We start from the raw sequence: 27,717 nt of genomic DNA on the forward strand, positions 1-27,717 counted from the left end.
TTTTCCATTTTTCAGAAAGATGTTTAAAAAAAAAGAAATGAAAAGGGTGAGGGGGAGCGATAATGATATTCGTCTTGTCAGATAGTGTGATAGAGCAGATAGAATGTTTCCTAGACCAGAATGAGAATTAAAATATTATTTACGTTAGGCACTGGTTTTATTCCTTTATGACTTGCTGCCTGATTGACTGCAGCAAGTAATCCTATGCTAAAACACAGAAGAACTGCAGAATGCTCTGTTGCACATGCAATTTTAAGTGTGAGCTGGGAAGTCACTTGCATGGCATTACTACAAACATAAACCAGATTTTTCAGTGTATTAAAAAAAAAAAATCTAGGAAAATATAAACTGGCATGTTAGCTTAATGTAGTTTTTACTTGGTGATATGTTCAATATTACTGTTTATTTTATTATTAAAGAATAATGAAAGAGCATTATGTCTAAAGTACAACCATGGGCATATTGTACTATATCTAGCAGAGGGAAAACACGAGTTTAGTAGCTGGCTGGTGTTGTTTTTCAGTTGCATTATTGCAGAAATGTCTTTGTAAAAGTGTATAGAAGTCCAGAAATAATGTCAAAGAACTTTTGTAATTTTGTGGAAACTTACATGGCTGCGTGGTGTGAAGAACCACTACACTGTTGCATACAGTCTTGGTTGTTACGCGGGCCATAGAAGACAAGTAGTTATCTCCAGAAATTCATGTTCCAGAACATAACGTGTTTAATTACTACCTGCCAACTGCCCTGAAATGAACCATAACAATTGTAGCTCTTGGAACATTTCTCCTACACACTCCTGTGCGTTCAGGGCATGTTGTAATACTTGAAGTGTCTGATTAAATGGTATTGCTTTGTAGATCAAGTTGCATAATTTAGTTTTGAAAAAATAAGAGGTCAGTAATTAAGGCAGGATATTTGTCTTGTCAGAAAGACATGCAATGTATTTGGACTTGCCTTAGTGGGATGATGCATCAGGGTCACCTGAGAATCCATAACCAATGAAGGATTCAAGAGTAATATTGAGGCTATTGAAAACTTTTGATTTGTGTGCTGTGAGAGGAATTAGGGTTTTACTGGCATCTCTTAATTCTTTTCTTTCTCATTAATGTTTTGGTTCTAGGGCAAATCTAAAAGCTGTGTAATATCCTTCTAATCTTTGCCTTCCATAAAGTAAGGATATTGAGATCTAGGCTTTGTATGGCAGTCCTTGGCATTATTTCTTTGATGGAAGAACAGGCATGTGAAAAGTTATATTTAATCTCCGTTTCTTCCAGAACTAGGCATTTGGTATCTTAAGTCATTTATTCCTTTTGCATGGAGGTACTCTACCTATACTCACTGTTAAAAGATTATCTTTGAGGTTGTTTCTGAACTAACTCAAACACTTATCGGATTGATAAAGATGACACTTTGGGTTTTGGAAGCTGGACATTATGGATTTTTTTCAAAACTCAGTTAAGCGCAACTAAGGATGAAAATTTTGGGTGAGTAGAAAAGAGTAGAGGATGATGGTTTGTTTTTCTTTTTTTTTCTTTTTTTTTTTCCCAGAGTTCAGAAGTGTTGATATTTGATATTGTGACTATCCAGAATTGTTCTTTTTGCAGTTTGTCAGAAATTTGCTGTTCTGGAGTTCAGAGGGTCTCAGAGATGTGTAACATTTCAGCAGAGAGATGCATTCACTGCATCTCTGAAAACTGAATTAGGCATTTCTCTAGGCTTCTTTTTGACCTGTGTTTTGGTAGGCCTCTGATAATGTTTTGCATATCTGTGAATGATGCAATCAATAAAATATGTAATTCTTCTTACATGAGATTTTTTTCTAAATTAGTTTTAGTCTTGAATTTGTTTCTAAATGTTTCTAAATAAACCATATCAATGTGTTCTGAGTGAGTTCTGTAGACTTTTAATTAATTGTTGCTTCATTTCACTTAGGTTCAAGGATCTGCAGGAAATAAAGAAGTTGTTTACCTGTTTCGACTGCAGATCACAGTCGAAGCAGGTAAATGTAATACAAATGCAGAGATCCCCCCAGAAACTTCCAAACCCCAAACCAACAGTCCAGAACCCCACAAAAACTAATTTATATAACATTTGAAAATGTAAGAACATATTTTGACAAATGTGTTGCATAGCTTTAATAAGCTTCACCTTATGAGATCTTTTGTATGTATCTATCTTCTGATTTCATCTGCTCTTTTAACTTCTCACTTGTTTAATGCTTAAGGATATCACTGAATTGTCACTGGTTATCAGTCAGATTTACTGTTGAACTGTTAATTATTGGGTTTATTAATGAGCCCTATTCATCATGAACAAAAGGGCTAAGAAAAACTGATCAAAAAAACCCAAAACCACACCAGGTTTGACAAGGAATGGCATTATGTGGTAAGAACTGTTTAATACCCTTTCATTCTTCTGTCAAGCTTAGCTTTTACTTTTCTATGCAATTTTCTCAGTGTGTTACAAAATTATTAACAAGGTTTCCATTTCCATTTTAAGTGGTAATGGCATTTTCTTGCATAAGGCTGTGTAAAATAAGCTGACTTTTACTTATGCAATCATGTAATTTGGTTTCATTTACATTCAGGTAGGCTGCTTAGCACTCCATGACCTGCTTTCTAAGCAAGATTAAATTTTTTAGTCAGGTGCTTAAATTGTCATATGCAATTGTCTGCTTGTGTTAATTTGCAAATAAACTGTATATATACATGGATTTGATTCCCATGGTCTCAAAAAAAATATTGTTTTTCAAAAATAAAGTTGGTAGTAGTCACTTTGATATTATTCCTTAGTTTGCTTGCTCAGTGAATGTGTGCTTCCTAGCCTTAGAATAGGAATTGCATGGGAAGATCTTTTCGCAAAAGACTGTAGTGATGGCCTAGTCTAAAGACGTACTTTTGTTGCTAGATAAGTGGCTTTGTTTTGTGGTAGAATTGCATGAGTAAATAATAATAATACCTACCAGACTGGGGTTTGCCGTTAGGAAGAAGTTATGAAAGTAAGTGATAGGTATAGACTTTCTTGTTCTGTTTTAATTTGTTGAGTCAGGTGACTGAGACCACAGAATTGAAACAACTTGGGATAAATTCACAAACAGTGAGGAAATGATTTGAATTAATTGTAAGGATACTGGACAATATTAATATAAAAATTACTAGAGTCTTGTAAACATTGTGTCAGGATATCTCATACATGAAAAGTGGTAGAAATGGTTTTCCCTCCAGTGGTACCAGTTTTAATGGAAATTATACAGTTGAATGAAAAAGTGTAATTTTGTTTAGAAGATTTTTCTGAAGTAATGTACACATCAGCTTGATGGCAGATGTCTTGAAGAAACAGCATTTATATTGTATAATTATCCTTAGTATGAAGTGAATGGTTGAGATAAGATCTCTGGGGATATCTAAGTTTTCAAACAAAAAGTTAAATGAGACATCATTTGAATTTCTTGATACCAGGGAGAACAGTAGTTAATATTGATCAAGCTCATTGACATTTAGAGAAAAAACATGCAATTTAAGAAGTCAAGAACCTTGTTTATATTCACATTCAAAGTTCAGCTTATGTTATGGGAACTGAAAATGGTGCTGTGGAAAAAGTCAGTTTTTCTTTATTAAGCCAGCAGGAAAAAAGGCAGTAGTTTATCATGTTGCAATCATGGGAATGGTTCTTCATTAGTCCTACTAAAAGACACATTGCAGTCAAGACATAAAAATATTAAGAATAGTGTAAAAAGTCTATTTTGGAATCAACTGATAATGGAGGTTCCTTTATCATTGATATTATAAGAGTTTTTAATTAGAGCCAGGTTTGGCTACTGAAAGCAGAAAATAGGGGTAACTGCAGTTTTCTGGTTTAGACAAGGAAGAAAACTGGAAATTTTAGTACAAGTGAAAAGAGCTTTGGTAATATGTGCTTGGACAGGGCTTTTCGCACTACTTTTGTGATTCCTTGTAAATTGTTTATTAACTTATTTTCAGCCAAAATCCATGGCATTTAGTTTTAAATTCTGCATATAATTCTGCATATAATTCTGCATATAATTCTGCATATAATTCTGCATATAATTCTGCATATAATTCTGCATATAATTCTGCATATAATTCTGCATATAATTCTGCATATAATCCTGCCTTGTGGAAAAAAAATGTAGTTTTGCCATTAACCTTAATGTATAAAGATAAAAATCGCAGCTCCTTGTAGACAAGGAATCCATTACATAAATTTTCAAAAAGGACAATCTACTGAAAAATTCACTGTAAAATGTAGTAAAATTTCAAAAGGAGTGACATTATTCAGGATTAGTTGTTCAAATATATTTAAGTTCACTGGAAATAAGAGTATCTACTTTGGACTAAGGCATGTGGATGGAAGAACATTAATTGCATGTGTAAGACAGTCATGTAATTTAACGATTCTAATCTACTTTTTTAATAAGAGAATATAGAGGATCTGAGTGAATCTAATCTCAGAATACATGCTCTGAGTTATAACCTCAGAAGGACAAATGTGTATATGTAATGTAAATATCCTTTATAGTTATCGATGTTTAATGCACTTTTCAAGATCTTCACTTTAATAAACTGATTGTGCTTTGCAGGCTCTTAGTAGCCCTCTCATTTTCCTTTGTGAAGCAGAGGCAGTCTGCTCTACCAAAGTGTTTTTTAATCTCTTGCTGTGACTTATGTGCATTCATCCTTGTCCTATGAATAGAGAATGTGGAGTGTATTCATTCCTATTTGTGGCAATCTTTTCCATACTTTAAGATTATTTTATCTGCGAGATAATTCTTCAATAGACTTAGGTGATTTTAGAGACCACTGCTGAGCAGAAAACTACTTCATTTTATTTTCAGATAGTGCTCCCGTTAACATTTTTTCAGTAAAATACATGTCTTTTCTATAGTGGTATGGCATGTTGATCTGTGTTTTACTGTGTGCTCCATGTTCTGTCCTGAAGGTCTTCTATCAGTCACTTGTAGCCTGTTTGTATAGTTGATGATTTCTGTGGTATGTTCAGAACTCTGTATTTATCTTTGCACCCTGTTCTTTCCAAAACACTATTTCATTTTGTCCAGGTTGCTGTGAATTATAGTACCGTCTCCAGTGACCCGTAGGGCTTCTCTTAGCTTGTCATTTGTAAATAATAACTGGAATAGATTTTTAAAGAAATCCAGTGGATTCATATCCAAAGTTTGATAATGAGTCACTTTTAAATATTAAGTTAGGCTTATCAGCCACTTAGGTATCTGCTTAGTGTAGTTTTAGAAGTTTTTAAGCCTTCTTTATGACAAATGCAGTAAGACAGTTCTGCATTTATACAGCATGTGTGATGTCTGCTAATTCTTCCTTTCCATTGGGCTTGTTATCCTCTAAAAGGATGAATTTTGGTTGATTTGATATCGTTTGTTCTTCACAAAACTGTTTTCCGTATCTGGCATTTTTACCTTGATTGTATCCACAAATTATATGTCCTAGTATTTGTTGAACAAATAGTTTTACCTGCGAACAGAAGGTAGTCATTAGTCTGTAGTTCTCTGATGAGAGTTCTCATCTGTTTACCTGTTTTGTCCCCTGCTTAAGAATGGGTATAGAAACACTCTTACAGTATTTTGGAACCTTACCCATCCTCAAAACAGTTGGGAGAATGCTTTTTAATTTTTCATTTAGAAAACCCTGTTTAAACATTTGCATTACAAGTTTTTACTCCTTAATATAATTTATAATTAAACCATAAGTAGTGTTTAGGTGTCTAGTACACTAGCCTATTCAGTAGACATGAAGTGGAAATCACCCCCCTAAAGACTTCAAGTTGAAGGTTTTTTGTTTATTCATATTGTGTAAATATATAGCTTCACTGCATTGCGAGCAAAGACCTTGATTTTGGATTTTGTGAAACAGTGTTGTGCTCAGATAAATCAAGATAAGCATAGAAGTTGTTAAAACACTGCCAGGAATATAGGTGAACCAGTCTCATGTTGGTGATTTTTAGAGTAAGACGTCTTGAAATACCTAATGTTTTCTGTGTACAGATATTTTCCAAGTCAGGGATATATTTTTCACAAATTTGGAAGATCTGTTCAGAAAAACCTGTTAGGAAAATGAGTTCCTTATAGATACTTTATTTTGGTAACTACCTCCTATCTATAGATTTTCACATCAGCATTTATGTGTTACTCTAAAACAAAAATTCATTGTTTACTTACAGGACAGAAATGCAACTCGACATAGCAGAATAAAAGCTTCTTATTAAGTAGGTGACAAAAGAGTGAATTTAGATTTGATCTTCATCTCCCTCTAGTGACACATTCTTGTACACCGGTGATGCCTGGAAGTTGTATATGTAGTGAGTTCATATGCCATCAGTTGTGTAACTCTTGTGGATTTCTGACCAAAATGTAAAAAAGCGTAATATTTAAATCTATTTTTGCATCAAACAGAGGATTGAATCTTTGGACGAACATTATAAATCTAGTGAACTGAGTTATTTATAATTGCATGTATAAGCAAATCTTAATGTTTAGTGTATTGGCTTCTCTGACCTCATAAGAGGTAGACAATTTATAAGTAGCTTTAAACCTGGTTAAACTCAAAAGATTTTACTCTTAATGTTTAAACCTGATTAAACATAAGAGTTTAACTCTTAATTTGAATGCTGTGAAAATTAGTTTATGAATTTGTAGAATACCCCACAGTCATGGAAGTATTTGAAGCAAATTAGTTACTGTGAACATACTCCTCCATGTTGACTTCTCAAAAGGTTCTAGAGCCCTTTCATTCTAAGTGCAAATGGCAGTGATCTTTTTTTGAAGAAATTGTACGTATAGAAAAGAATTTGCATCTCAGCATTTCACTCATTCTTTTAATTTTGAAAACACTGTTAAAAAGATTGCAGTGGATTTGCATTAATGCTGATCCATGACTAATTGTAGGACTGTACTGATAGTGCAGTAGAAAGTACTGTATTTTATGCTTTAATTTGAAACTGTGAATGGTTTTAGTAGATCTTACCAAGACATTTCAGCATAATTATGTGGTTTTACTTTTTTATAGATTAAAATTAATTTCTTACCTCCTTAAGTCTTTCAGTGCTTTTGGGAAACAGTATTCTGTTCTGTAAACAAGCACTTAAAATCTGTTCAATTAGTTTCTAGCTTCTTCTGGATATTTATTAGATACTTTTCTGTAACTGTATATATACCTACCAATTTTAAGGTAGCTACGAAGAAAAGCAACTGGGCAGTATGTCCTTTCAGGCAGGTCATTTCTCTGTGCTTGGGCTCACTTAAGTACTTTCTTGGTTACAAGGTCTGCAGTCCCCTTTCTGGATCCTTAAAAAAAAAAAAGGAATTTTTCTTTCCATCACTCACAAGATTTTCCTTTTTTCCAGGACTTCTTTTGCTGGGCATCTGGCAGGGATTCTTGTTGGATTGATGTACACTAGGGGACCTCTGAAGAAGATTATGGAAGCCTGTGCAGGTATATAGTTTTGTTCAGTTTATAAAATCTGCGTAAGAGACTCTTTTATTTTTAAAATTCAGAAAGCCTTGCATACAGAAATCCAGGCCATTCCAGCAAGTTTTTAGGCAATCTGGTTTTTATTTGTGATTACTTGATAGGTTGAGTACTTTATTCATGACTGTGCCATCAAGATGACCATGGATATGGTGTTTGTACAGTGGGAAATTATTTGTTCAAATATGTATGCTCTTCACAGGAGGTTTTATCACAGTTTGGTGATACAGTCTGTAAATCATGTGTATTTAGAAGTTTTAAGTGGAAAAATAGAGATCGAAACATCAGATTTCCTACTCCACCGAAGCACACAGGTGTCAAAGTGTCGCATGAGTTTAATGTTAATATTGCATGTTTCTATGGCTATCTGATGACTGTTAGGACAGTCAAGCATCCGATCATGCTGCCTAGGGATGTTCATCAGTCTCCATCCTTGGATGTTTTTCAGACTTAACAAGATAAAGCCCTGACTGAGTAACCTGATCTCATAGCTAACCCTGCTCTCAGTAGAGTCGGGCTAGGAACCTTCTAAGGTCCCTTCCAAACTATTCTAGGATTCTGTGATAAAATTCATGGTACTGCTAGTGACACATGCTATGGAGATCCTGTTGTGTGCCTTAAGACCTGGAGGAAGGAGTGTACTAGTACACAGGTTGTCATCTTCTCCTGTGGACGAGAGCAGAAATAGTACAATGTTATTCCAGTCCTCAGTTTTCTGTGCATTAACCTATTTGTTGTGGTTTAAACCCAGTCAGCCATAAATCAGCCACGCAGTCTCTCTTACCCCCCCCCCCCCCCCCCGTTTTCTTCCACCAGAGGGATGGGAAGGAGAATCAAAGAATGTAACTCCCACAGGTTGAGATAAGAACAGTCCAGTAACTAAGGTACTAACACAAATCACTGCTGCTACCACCGATAATAATAAATGATAAAGGAAATAACAAGGGAAGAGAAAACTGTACCACCTGCTGACTGATAATACCCAGCCTGACCGAGCTCTGACTGATACCTAGTCCAAGCCCACAGTGAACTAGCCCTTCCGGGTAACTCTCAATCACATCCTGGGCATGATGTGCTGTGGTATGAAATACTTCTTTGCTCAGTTTGGTTCAGGTGTCCTGTCTCTGCTTCCTCCCAGCTTCCCCCACTCCCTGGCAGAGCATGAGGCTCAGAAAGTCCTTGGTCAGACTAAATATTTGAGGAGTAACTAAAAACATTGGTGTTATCAGTGCTGTTCTCAGGCCGAAAGTCAAAACCACAGCGCTGCACCAGCTACTAAGAAGGAGAAAAAATGACTGCTGCTGCTGAACCCATGACACCATTTTTATCAATGAACAGTCTCAGTGCAGAAATTATCCATTATATATTCTGGAGAGCATTTGGTAGGTTGCTTCCTGTACTTTCAGTCTACATGAGTATGTTGCTTAAACATGGCACATTACTATAAAATCTGGAACAACATACAGGCTTACCAATACTATATTCCCTCACTAATGCTAAAAAAATTGATAGATACTCATGGTTTCATGTTGTGTCTGATGAAACAGACTCTGAAAGAAAGTATTTTAAACTTGATTTTTTGTATTTTATGAAGACAGGTGTTATTATTTTATTCTAATAGTACATGTGTTATATTTAGGTGGCATTTTTTCAATGTCTGACCCTGCCAGGCCAAGGGATTACTATTCAGGTAAGTACTCTCACCTGCTTACCTAAACATTTACTCCAGCTTCAAAAGAATAATTTTTGTTAATGATAGAAAACCTATAGAGGAGCTAGTTAAATGGAAACATATATAAGATACGAAATATTCTGTGCATATGTGTACATGCTAAACATACTACTTTGGGCATGTCTCGCCTTTCCTTTTTAGGGAACAGTGGATGTATTTTGTACAAGAGGCTTTAAACGTGGAATTAAGTTAATGACGTCATAAAATTCTACCCTGGGGAAATAACACCTCTTTTGCAGAAGGTGTAGCGGGGAGGGGGAATTGTGTCTAGTGAAAGCAGCCTGCTGAACCTTGGTAAATCTGCCCTGCTCTGGCAGTTTTATCTGTTCCATTCTAGGACTTCCCCTACTCACGAGGGAATTTCTTCCTTTGAACATTTTTTGTAAACCATGTAATTTACATGGAAAAAGCCCACTCCTCGACAGAATAAATTTAGGCTTTCTTCACAGTATATAGATGAATAGTTAGAATACTGGCACACTTTGAATATAGCGCATTTGATTCACTTCTTACGTAGGTGGAATAATTATATGTGGTGTGTATAGAAATAATAGGTGGAGGCCTTGTCTAGGAGGACAGGAGAGGAGCCAGCTGTGAGAGGGGCTGTGTGTTGGATCAAAGCTGAGGGATGTATAGCTTAGAGTATGTTATCTCCTGCAGTGATTTTTACTCTTTCCTAACCACCTGCTGTAAGAACAAGGTAAATATGTAGTGATACCTCAAATACTTGCCACTGTGCAGTGGCTTGTGGCTTAAGATGTTCTCAGCAGCAAGTTCTATGGAGGAATTTTGTCTTTAATAGTCTGTGGTAGATTCTTCTTTTATGAATTTGTCAAAAGCTCTTTGAATCTGCATGAACTTTTTTAACACCTACATCATCACAGAAGAATTACTTCACAGTTTACTTTCTGGTGTAGAATCTGTCATTTTTGTTTGCTTTGCATCTGCTAGCCGCTAATTTCATTTGATGCACATTAATCCTTCACTAGGAAGGGAAACTAAAAGAACCTAAACCTTCATTCTACATGTACTTCATTCTTTATGGTTTTATAGAATTCAGTCCTCACCAGGATTGACTCACCATAGTCATGTAGTTTTTATCTGGTTGAAAAGTTGTCTATATGGTTACTTACACAAAAGCTATTTTGTATGGTTGATCATTCTTACTATTCTCTGATGCTTAGTAATGCAGGAGTTTTTATTTTTTTAATAGTCTTTAATAAGCAATATGTGCTTACTCAAACCACACTGAGCCAAGGTGAGCACTGGTTTTATTTTTCATGGTAGATTTTTGTCTTCTGCTATCTACCTCCAATTTCATTATAATGCAATTAATTAAATAATTAAATAATTCCCACAAGCGAGATTAGGCCCTTGAATATTTTTGAAGCACTTGTTTTGTACTTCCTGACCAAAAGATATTGACCTACTTTCCTGACCAACAGCAACAAGGATTGTAATAACTTAAATTTACCCAGGATTTCCATTATTCCAGTTCTCAAGTAAAAAACACTTGATCTAAAGGCTAGTAAAGAAATAAAATTAATATTTTGAAATGAAATGAGATGTGAACATAGCCTGTGTAGTGAGCGCAAGCTCCGTGTTTCCACGACTGCCAGTGTCAGCCCAGCTGAAGATGTTCGCCTACGTACACGTACTGTTCAGTCTGTCAGAGCCTGGGTGTGCTGCTTGCATTGCTCTCTATTCCATGTTCATAGATGCTCAATTTTCCTTCAGTATCCCAGTACAGCAGGATGAATGGGAACTCTAAAAGATTTATATTGGTAAAGGTACTTTAATGGCTAATGAAGATAAGAATTTGTATTTGACATTTAAACTCCATAATCTACTGTACAAACACCAGCTGCTTGGAGCTTGGGTGGGTGTAAAAGACCACCCCTGTGATATAGGAGCAGACTGTGAATAGCCTTTTAATTTGCAATATGTCTGGCATCTGAGAAAAAAAACCTTCTATATGCTGACAACAAGGAAGTCTGTAGCTTTTTGCATGTCTTGAGCAGTCCCCAATATAGCCACGCTGTTCTGAGTTTTTGTGGCAAAAGGAGTGTAATGGAGAGGGTTAACCTGAACTATCTTGTCTTCCAAGTTTGGCTTTAGATGTAACCAAATTTTTGATGTTTTTTTTTTGGTTTGGTTTGGGTTTTTTTGGTAGTTTTTTTTTTTTTGTGGTGGTGTTCTGGTTTTGTACTAAATTAATTTCTCTAAAATGACTTACAGCTGCAGTTAAAAAAAAGCTATGTTTATGATAATTCCTTGTGTACATAGTTTGTAATTGTCTTTCATCCTATTTATGTGTTTATGGAAGATTTAACTTTTTGTCTGGTGTATAATACATGTAAAAAATTTGGCTATCTGTGAATTAGGAAAAGTCTCTTTGGTGTCATGGGCTAATGCCGCATTTCTTGTTTGATTTTTTTTTTTTCATTTTCTGATATTGCTGATTTATTACTATTTGCTTTTAAATACCAATTTAAATAGAAAAAGATAAATTTATAATCAGAACGGATTTCATAAAGCTACAAGCAAAGGGCTTTATAAGAAAAAAAGTGTTTTAAAGTGTAGTTTTAACATGTTTAGTATTTAGTAACCAAGTTGTTTTCTCTAAGTGCACTTTGTGAATACAGTATTAGGACGTTTATTTTGATTAATTGGAATACCAGCTGTAGCAGAAAAGATTAGGGCAAACTGAGCACTTATAACTTGATGACAGTGTAAAATATCAAACATATAAAATTTACAGTAATAGAACAAACTTAAAATACCACACCCTTCTTGTTTCATCAGATAATTTCATGCTTTTAGTATCAGAATTTTCGTAGTCTTCATTTATGCAGTTTTTTGAAGCCTTCAGAAAATAAATTTGTAGCTGAGAAAAAGTTTATTCAAATTAGCATAATGCAAAGGGGAATGAGGAGACTACAGGAAGATTGCATCCCAAGTGTGTATGTGTAACAGTTAAATGGTATTCTGTAGCCAGTTTTGCTTTTCTGTAATATTGCCTCTTAAATGTAGCCAGTAGGTCTTAAAGGCCCTTAAAGTTTGTTGAAAATGACCTTAATTCATACAGATGAAAAGACAAAAGTATTTTCTGACCAGAGGAGTTGATGAAGGGTAATGCAAAATGTTCACTACAAGACGTATGAAAATTCTCCCCATGTCAACTGTATGTTCCAAAAAGGAAAAAATTTGCAAACAGACAAAATTAAATCTTTTTGCTCTGTGTATAATGTATACATACATCTTTGTACACACAGGTGTATATAAAATACCTGTAGGAGTATGTGCATAATAGATATATGTGACCAGCAGGACGAAGGAGGTGATCCTGCCCCTCTAATCAGCTCTCATGAGACCTCTCTTGGAGTACTGTGTGCTGTTCTGGTGTCCTCAACATAAAAAGGACATGGAACTGTTGGAACAAGTCCAGAGGAGGGCCACGAGGATGACTGGGGGCTGGAGCATCTCCCATATGAAGACAGGCTGAGAAAGTTTGGGCTGTTCAGCCTGGAGAAGAGAAGGCTGCGTGGAGACCTCATAGCAGCCTTCCAGTATCTGAAGGGGAACTATAAGGATGTTTAGGAGGGACTCTTCATTAGGGACTGCAGTGATAGGACAAGGGGTAATGGGTTGAAACTAAAACAGGGGAAGTTTAGGTTGGATATAAGGAAGAAGTTCTTTCCTGTTAGGGTGGTGAGGCACTGGAATGGGTTGCCCAGGGAGGCTGTGAATGCTCCATCCCTGGCAGTGTTCAAGGCCAGGTTGGACAGAGCCTTGGGTAGCATGGTTTCGTGTGAGGTGTCCCTTCCCATGGCAGGGGGGTTGGAACTAGATGATCTTAAGGTCCTTTCCAACCCTAACTATTCTGTGATTCTGTATCTGTATACTCCTATGTAGAATAGTGTGCAGTGTTCTGTTTTTCCTGCTTTTCCAGTTTAAGGTAGGGTATCACTTCCTTTATTTGTCTTAAGATTCTAGAGCTTGGGATTTTTTTCTTTAACACAATAATTTCTTCTTAAAAATTATTATCTCCTCACTTCATAGTCTGTGTTTGTTATTAATCACAGAAACTTCACAGAAAGTTACATATGGAATCCATATAACTGATGAGATAACGCAAGACTCTAATAGATGCTAATAATACGAAGATGAAGGGAAATAGCAATGCTCAGTTTGTTTCATACAAAACCATTTTGAATTATGTAATTTAAAAAAAAACTTGTGTACGTTTTCTGTCAGAAACTGGCAACATTTCTGTATTTTGGTTCTTCAATTTCCCTGTCCAGCTGTCTCGAAGAGAAGTTAAAATGTCACCCAAAGCTTTTAATTTTGAAGAAGCAAAAATGGAATAGAGAAATGGAACTTTTTAGTTTTTTCTCAGTTTAGATTTTCTGTGCCCAGGCAGGATCAACTTGTGTTAAAAGGAAGAAAGCCTTGCTCAATTCTCTAGCCAAGTATATTTTTTTCTTTTAAATCCTGTGTGTTTGTGTGTATTATGGGTTATGTTTGTTTTGACAAACTTGGTAAATGACCAGAAATTCTGGGTGTCAGCAGGATGGGAAACTTAGAGTGATTGTGACATTAGATGAGATCTATGGTGTGGTGGTTTTTTTCTAGGGGGGATGTATCTATGCAGTAGCACCATGTTAGCCGCATATATTACTGCAAAAACTTGCAGGAGTATTTTCTCACTTGTTTTCTAGGTCCAAACATTATTTGAATTTATGATGACATAGTTTAAGGATACTGGGGGAAAGGGGGAGGCAGGTGAAAAAAAGCCTGAAACCTACCTGTTGTTGCTGTTCTAGTGACATTAATAAGTTGTCCTAGTAGTGACAATTGCATGTTAAAAGGAGCTGATGAAAAGTATCTCTTGATTTCAATATGAAACTTGTTACTAATAACAGTTCTATGACACAACAATTAGAAAAAAATAAGATTTCATGCATCTTTTTACTGTTGTTTTTCTTTCTCCTATTACCAAGGTCTGGCTTTGTAAATTAGAAATTGCTTCATGGTATATATTGTACAAGTAATTGAATTCTAGTATTTTTATCTTTTACAGGTTAAAATAATCTGTAGAAGAAAGATAACATAAAGGTGATGTCTGATTCCACACTCTCCTATTGAGTAGCAGCAGTTTATTTGCTTTATTTTGTATTCATTTTACAGACTATTATGGCTATTCAAGTTACCAGTATGGAACGCCAAGGAACTATTATGATTATACAGGTGGGCTTACTGAAGAAGAGCAACTTGAAAGGGCAGTGCTAAACAGTCTTAATGAAAGAGGTAGGAATTTTATTGAATTTTATATTTTATGATTCATACTGGGGGGGAAGGGAAGATGGATTGCTCATTATTTTCATTATTTTGAAAAAGCCTTTGGAAACAGATGAAATTTTCCTGGTAGAATTTTTGAAGAATGCAATGTGGGGAGGCAGTATCATTCTCTTGGTATAATTGCATTTGTTCATAACTGCTTACTGTTTCTTTACCTTGCTACTGTTGTAGTAAAATAAATGCTTTTATAAAACCAACCAACCAAACAAAACAACCAAAAACTTAAACTAAGTTGCTGTGCCAAAAAAATCTTGCAATACTCTAAAAAGTAGTGTGAAGTTGTATAATAGAAAAACTGATGTTGCCAATATTTAAACTTTGTGTGTACATTTTTGCTTATATAGAAATTTAATTGACAAGCACTGTACTTGTTTCTTACTCTTCACGCTCTTTTTCCCACTGTAAGGGAAGCTTATATTCTAGCTAGCTGAAAGACCTAAAATAATAAAAAAAACCCCATAGTAATGTTTAAAAATAAAAATGGCCTTTGTTTTTAACTGAAAGGTATTAATGAAATCGGTGTAAAATACATTCATTAGGATATATTTTATCTTTTCATAATGCAAGTGCACTTACAATGCAAAGGGAACAAATGCTTTGTAGAATTTGTTTTTCAGTTTCTGAAAACTTCAAGACTTGAGGAAAATATCTCGTTTAATAGGACTGGTGGCGCATTATTAAAATTGTCTTGTGCAAAATGTACATCACACAGTTATGCAAATTTTTTGTGTTGAAGTGATAAAGGACAGAAATGAACATACTATATGCTGTGTAGAATTGAGATAGTTTTTCGTATCAAACATTGCATCCTCTTTAATCTGTTGTGTGTCAATATGGATTCTGGAAATTGAGCCAAAGGCTTTATGTGCTCCTTAACGTAAGAAATCCAGATTTTTAAACTTGGTGAAGCTGTAACATCTTAATAATAGTAATAACCTTGACAATATTTCATCAGTGTCATCCTCCTCTTTCATAATCTTGATATTCTATCTTTCTGGGTGCAAGGAAGTATTGGATGATTTGGAAAAAGATACAGAAGCCTCTACTTGTAACAACAACCCTTAAAATGTGGAGCACCATTCATAAATGTCCACTCAGAAACTTAATGTACACCACTGTTATGGCTGTCAGAAAATACCAGAGAAAATATGAAATGAGTATCTCGACAAATCATCGCTTTTACTATCACACCTTCTGTGATCTTATTTTTTATTACAAATAATGTCTTATTATCTGGAAGATGGTTTTAAAAAGTCAGCACTAAGATTGTGAATAGGAAAAGGCTTTTCCAGCTTGAGAAATTTTATTTTTTTAAAGTAAATATAGCTTTTTGCTTTATGAAGTTCACATCTATTGTAAGAGTAACCTGGGAGGCAGAAGTACAGACTTTTTTTGGGGGGGGGGGGAGAGAGAGGAAGTGATTTTTTTCCTTTATCTTATTTTTTTTGTGTTCACCTTTGTTCTTTAAACGTAGTTCTTTCTACCTGTCCGTCAACACTGTGAAGCTAGAAACATAAAAAAAGATTCCTACAGCAAGATTATTACTGCAGTTTATTTGTTCTAGAAAAGGTTGCAATCTGAGCAGTTGGCGTTTCAGTCAAAGTCTACTTAAGAAGCTAGTGAGAATCTTAGCTTTCAAATAAACCAGTCGGGCAGCACTGAATCCATCCCGTTTGTCAACAGAAAATGAGTTACTGTCCATGCTCTTAGGAATAGTTAAAAATAAGTAAAGTCGTATTGACACGTTATCCTGTGTGATTTTGGGAAGGAGTGTGTCTAAAATGGGCTTTATTGTAAGGGGTGCTTTTTATTTTACTGTACTTTTGTACAAAACATTTTATATAATTTTTAAAAAAGAGAAAAGTTTTTCAAAGCTTGTAATATTAAGAGTTTTGAAGTGTTATCTGCAAGAATAAGCCATGCTTGTGGTATTTTTGAAACTATCAAGGAAACAAAATACAAATAGCAATGACAAATAATTACATAGCATACACTTTAAAGGCTTTTGCATATTAGTGTGGAACTACTGCAGCTTTCATTTGGAACCTTACATAATCAGCATTACTACAGGTAAGTAATTTTTGTCTGCTTGTTGTTTTTGGACAAAGATGAATTTTTGACTCTAAGAGGCAGTACATACTCACTTGGCAAATGCCCTTTGATGAAACATGAGATAGAATTTAAATAGCATCTCTAAGTATATCTCACTGATAAATAACTGTGACATACCAAGTCCCATTTTTACCTTCAGTTTGTGACACCAGCTTTTCATAACATTATAGTAGTGTCTGTTTTCAGTAGTAAGAGTTTTTAAGCCTCAGGTAAGTGAAGCAGGAAAATGTATCATTGTATATTTCTTCGAATATAGTTTGTGGTCAAATATATAGAGATGTTATCAGTGATTGCACAGGAGTGCTTTGATTTTGCACCTTTCCTACCTGCTGGAGCACTTTAGTTTGGGTAAGACTTTAGAGCTGTACTCTTAAAATATTTCCTTAAGCAAGCTGCTTAAAGGTTAATCTTGCCTATAGGCAGGTGCTTATTTCACAAAGAGAGCAGTACAGAGCATGTAATTGATCATACCTGGTTTAGTGGCACAAAGGATGAGATGAAATTTACTGTACTAGGATATTCTTCCCTGTTGGTTAGTTTCAGAAGTAATCAGTTTGTATGAGCACTGTCCTTTGAAAGTGAAACATTCTTCCCTAAAGCATGCCATTCACAGTTGCTTGCTATTACATGGATGATGAAACAGGTATTTAACATGAATAAAAAATACATAAAATTATAGAAAAATAAATGGATGTAAAAATCAGGTACCACAATCAAAATTTAGGACGCTGTTTTGTTTTTAATACTACTTTCCTTTTTTACCCAACCATGACATTTAAACCATCACAGTTGCCTTGTAGTTTGGACAAAAAGTACCATTGTAATTTTGACTTAATTCCCCCACCCACTCCTTTGTTGGACAAATGCATTTATTACAGTTTATAGGCCACAAAAATGCACCATTATGGGTTTAGAATGTTGATCCATTCCTACAAGTTGTGTTAGTGTCCTGCTAAGCTGTTAAAACAATCCCTGGCATAGTACAGAATTCCCTGGTTTCAGTTGTTCACAACTGAAAACTAATATGTATTAAGACATGCATCAAAGATCAGTAGTTGTTCTTGTATAATCTCATATATGGGTTATCTAAACCTGCTATAAGGGCACTGCATATCTGTTTATTCTACATTCAGGCATTCTTGAACTGCAGTTCTATTTTTGTGCTCTATCTGGAAAACAATAGCATCTAATGCAACAAAAAAATTTCTAGGTATGTTTGAGATTTATGTAGGCATTAGTTTTAATACTTTCAAACTGTCATAATGATTTAGGTCCATTTAGGAAAACTAACTTGTTTATATGCTTTCCACTCCCAATTTTAGACATTCAAAGATATTCAGATATTCAAACAAGAATCTTTTAAACGGCATTTTTATTCTTAGCATTCTTAGTCTCTTATTTCTGTGTTGGTTACAAATTACAATAATTCTCCCCTTTAAGTCAGGAAAATAATTTTGGATTTGATATTTAAGATACGATTTTCCTGTGAAGTTAAAATATATGGGTGTAATATTTGCTTAGTATATTTTTGGGGGGTTAGTTTATATCTTTTTTTTTGCTAGTATTAGCAGCCATCCTTAAAGTAACCCCAGTATAGAGAGTATACAGTATCTCTTATCTGTTGTTTACTTGCTATTCTACTCAGAAAAAATATCTTCATTAGTGTAGGATGTGGATTTGGATTTTTCTTATGGTGGGTGTTGGAATTTCTTCAGATTGGAACGTGTGTCTGTCTTTCAGTCTCAATAATGTTAAGAATTCCATGCAGGATCATGTCTGCACAAAGGAATTTTCCTCTTTTTCTTGAGACTAAGTTTTTTTCTTAATGTGTAGATGGTAGTCTTTATAGTTTGTGATTAAAGAGAAATACCGGTAAGTATACGTATATAGTTATTTCTCTTATATTTTATGAGACGGTCTATAAATGCATTTCCCTACTTGTAATTTAAAACAAAACAAAATAAAACCCCATCCACTCATAGTTTTTTAGATGGCCAAGGATGGACTAGTCATAGGTACATTTGTAGTTAGGAAATACCTAGGCATCTGGCTTATCCTTTGAAATTTTGAAGGTTCCCACTTATGTTATCTTCTGCTGAGACTGGACTTTTAATTAGTAGTCTATGAAATCTGCCAAATCCATGGAAGGTTGTAATAAAAATGAAACTTATGGGATAAGACTACAGAGAAATGCTGTATAATTAATTTCTTTTTCCATTCTGTATTGTTTTTCCTTCCTGCAATTGTAGGAATGCCAGTCATTGCATTTGATTATAATGGTTTTCTGTAGAAGTGTCTTAAAATAGATTATATGCTCAAATATGCAGTGCATGATGTCAGATTAAAATACATTTCATAAAGTCATATGGTAGAACTTGCATCTGATTCTTAAGGCTTCTTGGAAAAATGCTTTCACCCCTGAGTAGAACTCTTGCTCTAAATATCTTTCTAAATTCGCAGCTGTGCTCTGTGGTCCTGATCACGAGCACTTTCTTCAGGCAAATTTCCAGAATATTAAATCAGAAAATTTTTCAACAAATGCTTAAGTGTAAGTACCAAACCACTGGCAACAAGGATAGCGTGAGTTCTATTATAAATGGTTAATGAATGTATAGCAATATACTTCTGTCTGTCTCTTCATAAAAATAGTAGATGTAGGATTCACTTATGTCTTAAATTTTGTATATTTTAGTGAGGAGCTTGGGGAGTGTTTAGTTTTCAAGCAGTACTAGTTTGGCTCAGATACTAAAGTGCAGATAATACTGTTTAGGACCAATTGTACTTGGTTTGGGAAGAGACACAGGGGTACTTGATACAGTTTTGTTCAATGTTCATAGCGTATTCAAAAGTTTTGTATTGTGTACAGGCTTCTAAAGAATTAGAACTGAGGAAATCAGTTTCTCCTTTTATTTTCACTGTCTTCCTCTTGTCCTGAATGCTACACTTTTTTCTTCATTTCTTCTGTCTTTAGGATTATTGTTACATGTGAATCCATACAGACCATTTGGCATCCTTCTAGGAGAGGCGTGATTTCCTTTCAGGAGCAGTGTGTGGAGAGCATTCCTTCCAATGTCTGGGGGAGAATGTACGAATGTAAGAATGCCTTTGATGGATGAATCAACACTAGAAAATGTGCAAACTGCTAATGTGGACCTCAGTAGTTTGGTTTTTTTTTATTTGCCTTTTCTACTTTCCTGTGTGTTGTTTTCCTCCTGCCTTTGAACCACCACTACATACAGAAGGGAACAAGTTCAGCAGTTTTTTGGTAAATTGAAAGAGCTATGTTCTCTTAAAATAGTATTAACAGAAACTGGGTTATGGTCCAATGTACTTAAAAGTTGGTTATGCAAATGAATGAGGCTGTGTTCCCCATTTCTTCTGAAGAAGGCCTGTCTGTTGCAGTATAGAATAATGCCTAAGGATTTGGGCTTCCATGGCTGCAGCATTCCCGAGTTGTTTGTTAGAGGGATAAAAAGACAATATTTAAAAGTAGGGCAACATTTCATGCGAGTGATAACGTGTTTGAAGTTACGATTAAAGTGAAAAATTACGAAAATAGAAAATATTGAAGCATTGTGACACTAGTACATGGAGAATAGCTTAGAACATAATTTCAGATTCAGTTTGACACCCTAAACCAGCAGGCTTTTCAAGGCTGTTTTGCTTGTGTTTTGTCCTGATATTTGCTTCTGATTTGCCCTGGATTATAGCACTATGCTAAGATTGCTGTGTTCAGTATTTAGCAATCTGGACATGCTGGCTTTCTTTTGCAGTGCAGCACATCTTTCATTCTTGCTATCAAATTCTTGGTAGCGTATTGGGTATTTTTGGAATCACTGCCTGAAGAGTTAACTTCCTTTGGTCTTTGGCAACAAGCTGACATTGTCATAACTGTTCTTGGGTTCCGATTATTGCTACAGAAGATTTTGAGAGGAGAATTAATTAATGATTTTATTTGCAATAAAAAGGTTTATAGTACTGACATAAGAAAATTATTCAGCTAAAATGTGTACAGAATGCTGGTTTCTCTTTTTTCTCCCTGTGACTTCCTAGGTAAATGCTTCTGAAAGGACTGACAATGCAGCTGTCTTTTGGATGGTTTCCTTCTTGCCGAAGTTTCAACTGCTAAAGACAATTAAAATAGGAAGAAAATATGTTTTTAAATAAATAGTTAAATCTTTGACTGTAGCTTGAGGTGTTCTTCTTACATTCATACTACATCTATTATAAAAGCATGGTTTGCAAGTGGAGGTAGAGGCAGTTCTTGTAGTTTTTACCCAGGACTCAGTGATACTAATGGGAGTCTCTCCACTGGCTTCAGTGGCCTCTGGACTTTTACTATTTTATTTCTTTTCTGTGTTGTTTTTGGTGTGGTTTTTTTTGTTGTTTTTTTTTTTTAATACCCCTCAGTAACTTGAACTTTTTCCTTAAAGAAACAAATGTTCCTTTCACAGAGGGTTTGGAGGGTCACCTTCCTGGAGAACAGGCAGTTCTACTTATACAGCTGTGGGTATAATTAGAAGAAGCTCTGTGTGTGCTGCATAAAAGCACTGTCTTCCACCCTGGAGAAAGTGGGAGTTGCTGTGGAGTGACTCCAGTCTGCATTGGTGTTTCTGTTCATCCATCTGGGTTTTAGTCTTGGCATTGGGAAATGGATATTGTTTGAGGTTTTCTTTGTGCATCTTTGTTAGGCACGCAGAAATGCAGTAACGGAAAATCTGTGGTGGTTTTGGTTTTGTGTTTTTTGTGTGGCGGGGGAAGGTGGGGAGGGTTTGGTTTTGTGTGGTTTTGTGGTTTTTGTTTGTTTTTTTTGTTTGTTTGGTTTGTCTGTTTTTGTTCTTTTTTGTTTTGGTTTGTTTTTTTGTCTGTTTGTGTTTTTTCCCAAAAAAGTGATATTTTTAACAAACTTGGTCTGGGGATGCTTTTAGAGGTAAATTAAGGTCAGTGAACATTTATAACCTTAGATTTGCTCATTATTTACTATTTTAACTCTTGTTTTATCATTGGATTTAGTCTACAGACACTTTATTTATTGGGAATCTCTTAAAAATTACATTCTGAACCTTTTTCTGAATGTCAAACTGAATAAATCAGTAATTTCTAGTAGCTTCAATAAGACAATATATATATAAAAATAACATTTTCATATTATATCTTGTTGTCCAAAATAATGCTTGCATCCTTGTGTTCTGAAACCTGTGTTCTGGTTTGCTTCTCTTCCATCCTTTGTTTTCTATTCGGAGTCTCTAGCTGGCATTTTAAAATAAATCCAATAATTTTAAGCATTACATAGATTCCCTGTTGCTGTCAGATTGCAGCAGTAGGATTTAGGATTATGCTCAAAAGAAATACACTGGAAAATTTTCCTTCATATTTAATCTGATATGCCTGTGCAGTGTTGTAGACATTGCAAGCAAGCTCAACATGCCCTGAAAGCTGGTTAGACATGAGCCAGCTCTGATCAAGAAGTCTTACTTTCATTATCTCAAGAAGTTTTACTAATGCAGTTGGTTAGATTTAGCAAGCTTAAGAACAGTCAGATATGACCCTTTTCATTTAGTCAATTTTTGACACATTGCTGTGGCTGATAATGCTTTAAAGAATGGATATCACATTTATTTAGTACTTTTTTTAAACTTCATGTGAAGCAATTTTTGGATGAAGATAAGAATTTTGTTGAAAAAATACAGTTAAGTTTCAGGATACATTTAATAACAGTTTTAAACAGAAAAACAGAGCCCATGTGCCTTTATTTACTAGAGAACTTGCTGTTTGTAATTAAATAATTTGCCAGAATTATTTCTGATCCTGATGGTATTTGGGATTTTTAGGGCTACTGAGACCCATTAGCACATACTGTTCAATTCTTGTTATTTTAGTTCAGTTTTTTTTAATAGATTATAAGTACACTAGTAAGGACATAAGTTGTGCATAACTTCAAAGTTCTAAGCAGCTCTGTAGGGGTAATGAGATTTAATTTGCATTCTTTTTGCCAGAGAAGCTTTCAGCCTTTTCAGTTCTATTTTGTGTAACTGATTATCCTGTTTTGTTCTTGCTGTACTCCCTGTTTTAGACCTCATTTTAGTGCTTTACTTCACTGTATTTTTGCCAGTATTCTTTACTTTGTCTATGCAGCTTACTGTAAAAACTGTTTCAGAGAAGAAAATACAGGTTATGTGAATAGCAAAATAAGTAATTTTATCAAGTAGCAAGTGTCTAAATATCATTTGTGGGTTGGAATTGGAAAACACTTCTAAACACTAGTGAATATGCACTAACAAATCAACCAAGGAAAGAAACTGCATAAAGAGTATGGAATAACATGAGGCCTCCAATTCCAGATTTTTCGGTGAAGGATGTACTGCAGATGTTTGAAATAGATGAACGTAAATTGAAGAAACAAGGAAAAAGATACCTTGCTATTTGCAGCTGAACAAAAGACTTCTAGATTATGATAAATACACAGCCTACCTGAATTTCTTCTTGTAACTGAAGTTATTCTTAGCTTTCTTACTATGATGAGGAATAGATATTTCTTAGCCTAAAGATAGGTTACGTAGTCTATGTAGGTCAAGGGTTTTTTGTGGTTTTTTGTGGTTTTTTTTTTTTTGAGTTGCTTAGCAAATGCTTTTAAATACTTGGGAATGAAAGCTATATTAGGTTTTATGTATCAACCATTTTAAGTTTAATAGTGAGTTTAGCCTGTATAGGGGAACTAAGAGCTGGATAATTGGGAAATGCAGTGAAATTATATTACATCATCTCTCCTGTAGTATTTTTAGCATCCAGCTAAATGGTAGTTGGAGGTAGCTATAAAACTAATTTCCTTAGCCCTTTTCTGGGGGCATCAAGTCCAGCAGTGGTCTATATCCTCTTATTTCTGCGTTGTAGTGGTGATTATTTGTTTCGAATGCATGATCTGAGTGTGCAGTTAACTTGTGGCTTATTCTGAGGCAGTTACTGATAGTGTTTAAAAATGTTACCAATGTGTTTTAACAACTTCTGTTACTTTAACAAGAGTCTTATTTTGTTGATATTGGTACCACAAAGGTGAGATTTTGAGGTATGATTAAAATAATCCTCTTTTAAAAACAAGGGAGAGAGACTCTCTGTTCAAGGTTGATCTCACTTGCTTATCTAACAATCTACTTGTATCTGTGCTAAAAGCAAACAAAATCTTTCAGGCTGTATAGCATGTCTGTATTTTGCAGAGAGAAAGATGAGAGACTCAAAGATTTTCTATTTTATAGTTTTTTTTTTTCCAGTTGTAGCTCCTGTCTGGCTTCTAGTACAACATAAAACGGTGTTTTGTTTGCTTCAACTCTTTCTGGAAGCCTCCTAGTCCTTCTGAAGTAGGAGAGGAGGAAAGATGATGTTGCATATGTTCTTCCTTTCCTTAGGAATCTCTGTACAGCTCAATAAATCAGAAGGTAGCTGCTTAATCTCACCTTAAGACAGCACACTGTGCATTTGACTCTAGGTTCTCTGTGCCCTCCAGTTTACTACTTCCAATTCTATATGCATCAAAACTATCTGATTATGCATTAAAAATACATGTTTAGATGCTTATAAAAACTGAGAGAATGCCTTAAGTGTTCTTAAATAGAACCCTAAATATTGGTATTTTTTATTAAAAAGTAAGGTAAATCAGGTGTATACCACAGATATGGAAATGTGATACATAGTATGTAATCTGTAGCATGCTGAAGAGTAGTTTGTGAACTTTAATTATATCCTGCCATTATATGAGCTAGCAGGGCATACTATTTATAGAAGAAATGCATTACATAAAACTGGTATAAATGAAAGCCAAGCAAGTGTTCTAAGTTGGTATGACGCGATTAAGTATTTTCAAACCACCAGTGCTAAATAGGATTGATAAATAATATAAATCTTACCTATTTTAACCATGTTAACCTGTTTCCTGAGGAATGCCATTCTGGGACCCCCAAAGGACATAAACAGGTTTTTTTTTCTTGAGAGGTCTGTACTGAAGGGTTCCATATGTATTCATCTTCCCACACATTTTTTCATATTTCCATTCTCTTCATTTCAGGAGGAAAAAAAAGTAGCCTTATCTTTGTGAGCCAGAGGAAAGTTACCTAAGGGTGGAGACACAGATGGTTTATACTGTCTGTATTTACTAGAAGAAAGGTTTGAAGGGGCTGAACAGCCATCCTCGCTTTGGTGATCTATCTTGAGACTTGAAACAGTTCCTAGAAAAAAGATTGGAAAAGGTTGTCAGGTCTGTGACCTCTTAGGCTAATGAATAGTATTTCTTACTTCTTTGACAGCAACATAGGTACAGATGCTGACACTGTTATATAATCAGACATGATAATACAGAAGATGCAGTGAAGCTATTGAGCTGGGTAAAATGGTACCATCTACATGAGATGATCCTAACTGTCCCATTTGCAAGTACCCAAACTAACAGTCTTTGAGCATTTTGCTGGCTGCAGAAAACACAATTAGCAGAAAAAGAAAAGGAAATCCTACAGTGAGCTTGCTGTGAATTATAATACTTAGATATAAATCATAGAATGATTTGGGTTGTAAGGGACCTTCAAAGGTCTTGTCCAACCCTCCTGTAATGAGCAGGGATATCTTCAACTAGATCAAGTTGCCCAAAATCACATCCAGCCTGGCCTTGAATATCTCCAGGGATGATGCATCTACCACCTCCCTGGGCAACCTGTGCCAGTGTTTAGCACCCTCACTGTGAAAAAATCTTCATGTCCAGCCTGACTCTTCCCTCTTTTATATTAAAATCATCACTGTTCATCCTATCACAGCAGACCCTGCTGAAAAGTCTTTTCCCATCTTTCTTATAGGCCTCTTCTAAGTACTGAAAGGCTGCAATAAGGCGTCCCCAGAGTCTTCTCCAGGTTGAACAAACCCAACTCTCTCAGCCTTTCCTCATAGGAGGGGTGCTCCCACCCTCTGATCCATTTCTGTGGCCCTCCTCTGGACCCTCTCCAATAGGTCCATATCTTTCCTGAACCTTGGCTGTGCTAAGGCTAGGCTTCCTGTCATTCACACCTTTCAAAGGCCGGGAAAATCAAGCCACTATTATCTGTGTGTACACTTGTACATTAAATTATTATATCTGAGGCATCTGTTAAGGGCTCTCTTCTTGGAACAGACAAGTCTTTTCTGTTAGATCAGAGCTCTCTGCTTTTTAGTTGGCTATATGGTACTCGGTTAAAAAGAGATTACCATTTGTCTGTACTTATCCCCCACAACTGTTATTTATATGATTATTTTCAACAAAAGTAAGAGGGTTTTGGAAATGAGAAGTTTGTCCTTTGCATGGGTATTCAAGTGTTTGTGTAGTTTGGTGTTTGTATGGGTAACATGTTGACTAGTATCAGGAGGATAATGATGCTGAAAACTGTAAGCTAGTCAACTGAAATATTCTAGGTTCTTTAACACAACTAAAGTCAGCATGCAAAAGAAATACAGGCACCCTGCTTTGTCATACCATCTCTACGTATTTCCTACACTTACATTCATTTATCTAGCAGCATCAGTATTTATCAAGCACCTAATTGCACGTTCTGCTGGTCAGACTTTCACAGTTTGATAGCTTGATAGATTATTCCTGAAGCTTACAGAAACTGTTGTGCAAACCTTATTATCTAATGTAAAACTAAGGCCATTATTTCAGAGAGGAGGAAAAATCAAGTGAGTGTGTTTGATGTTACACTTCTGTGGCTTGTACTACAAGCAGAACTTAAAACCCATGTGGAGGCTTTGTCTGCGTGTCTCACCCTGTAAGGTATGATTTTTTTTCTTTCTTATGTTGAATTTCAGGCAGGGGAGCAAAAACCACACACTTCACAGACATTCTATGGTATTGTTACACTGACAGGATGGCATGTTTCAAATTGGCCTTACGTCTGATATTGATGATTAGAGGGCAGTGTATAGGTGAAGACTAAATGGATGGCTCATTTGCACTACCATCTGGCTCAATAAGTTTTGCTTTGCTGTCAAGCAAGGCTTGCTGTGCCACAGACAGTTCAGTCTCTCTGGTGTTTCTGTGAAATCTGTGTGCTGCTTTGTGCAGTGGTCTGTTTGCATTTGCAGTGAGTTTGGATGGAGGTTCACATTTTGTGTTCAAGAGAAGTTCTGAATTATATTTTAGATTCGTGTAGCTAGAACTTCTAATTCCAGTGCTGTCAAATATGCCCCTTTACCTGAGTGCTGTCTTCGTGGCACAGAAGTTGTCTTCAATTCTGGGGCTTGGGTTTTCTTTTCCTATTATCTACTGATAAGAAAAACTAATACTTCCCTTTACATTTGGAGGCTTGCCATTTCAACCAAAATATTCTAAGTGATGTTGTTGCTAGCAATGTTAGGGTTTTTTTCACCTCCTCCTGTCTGCTCTTCTAGATCATGCATCAGGTTGACTGCATTTCAGTATTTGAAGTGCTGATCTGGTGCAGGGGGCTATGAGCTTATCACTGTTACAGTGAAAAGCCTCAAAGAATGTACTGTGTGTGTCCAGGTGTTATAGTGTGGTGCTGCAGGTGCCTAAAATGAGAAAAATAGTAGACAAATTTTTTTGATAAAAAGGCAAAACTTAGAGGATTCTTGCATAGAAGATAGCTGTATTAGTTGTTTGTCTTCAGGGTTAAGATGTTGGTTATGCAGCTGTTCTTGTTGGGACAGACGTTCTGCTGCAAAGCACTGTATACAGTATAGCAAGTTCTGAATTCGGGACTGGTTTAGTGAAGGAAAAAGGTATCTGTGTTCCAGTGGGTTTCACTTTGCTTTCCTCTTGATAGAACCCAGTGTGACAGAGAAACTGCTAGATGCTGGCAAATAATCCCTAGGTTTCAAACTATCCAGACAATAAACAACTCCATAATTTTCAGTGCAGCAGTTTCTCTAGAGCCCATCTGTTTCTAAATAACCCTATTTCTGCTTACAGTGCAGAATACTTTGTAGGCTGGAGATTGTCCTTATTTCCATGGTGGCCTGTGCAGC

General features: G+C 35.5%; 1 protein-coding gene across 4 annotated transcripts in view; it reads left to right on the forward strand.

The window, feature by feature from the left end:
- RHBDD1 (rhomboid domain containing 1) overlaps nt 1-27,717 on the forward strand; it is a 44,426-nt gene that overhangs the window by 12,087 nt on the left and 4,622 nt on the right. For 2 of the 4 annotated variants that reach the window (XM_057417139.1, XM_057417140.1), the window contains 3 exons: nt 7,393-7,481; nt 9,157-9,207; nt 14,440-14,559. In XM_057417139.1, the coding sequence (XP_057273122.1) occupies nt 7,393-7,481; nt 9,157-9,207; nt 14,440-14,559 (260 nt within the window). Of the gene's footprint in view, nt 1-7,392; nt 7,482-9,156; nt 9,208-14,439; nt 14,560-19,693; nt 19,938-27,717 lie in introns of those variants that run through there. The other 2 variants (XM_057417142.1, XM_057417143.1) reach the window with 2 other exon arrangements.

The sequence above is a fragment of the Pezoporus wallicus genome, unplaced genomic scaffold, assembly GCF_028554395.1.
Source record: "Pezoporus wallicus isolate ANWC-B61680 ecotype Strahan unplaced genomic scaffold, APGP_CSIRO_Pwel_v1 contig_360, whole genome shotgun sequence".
NCBI lineage: Eukaryota > Metazoa > Chordata > Aves > Psittaciformes > Psittacidae > Pezoporus > Pezoporus wallicus.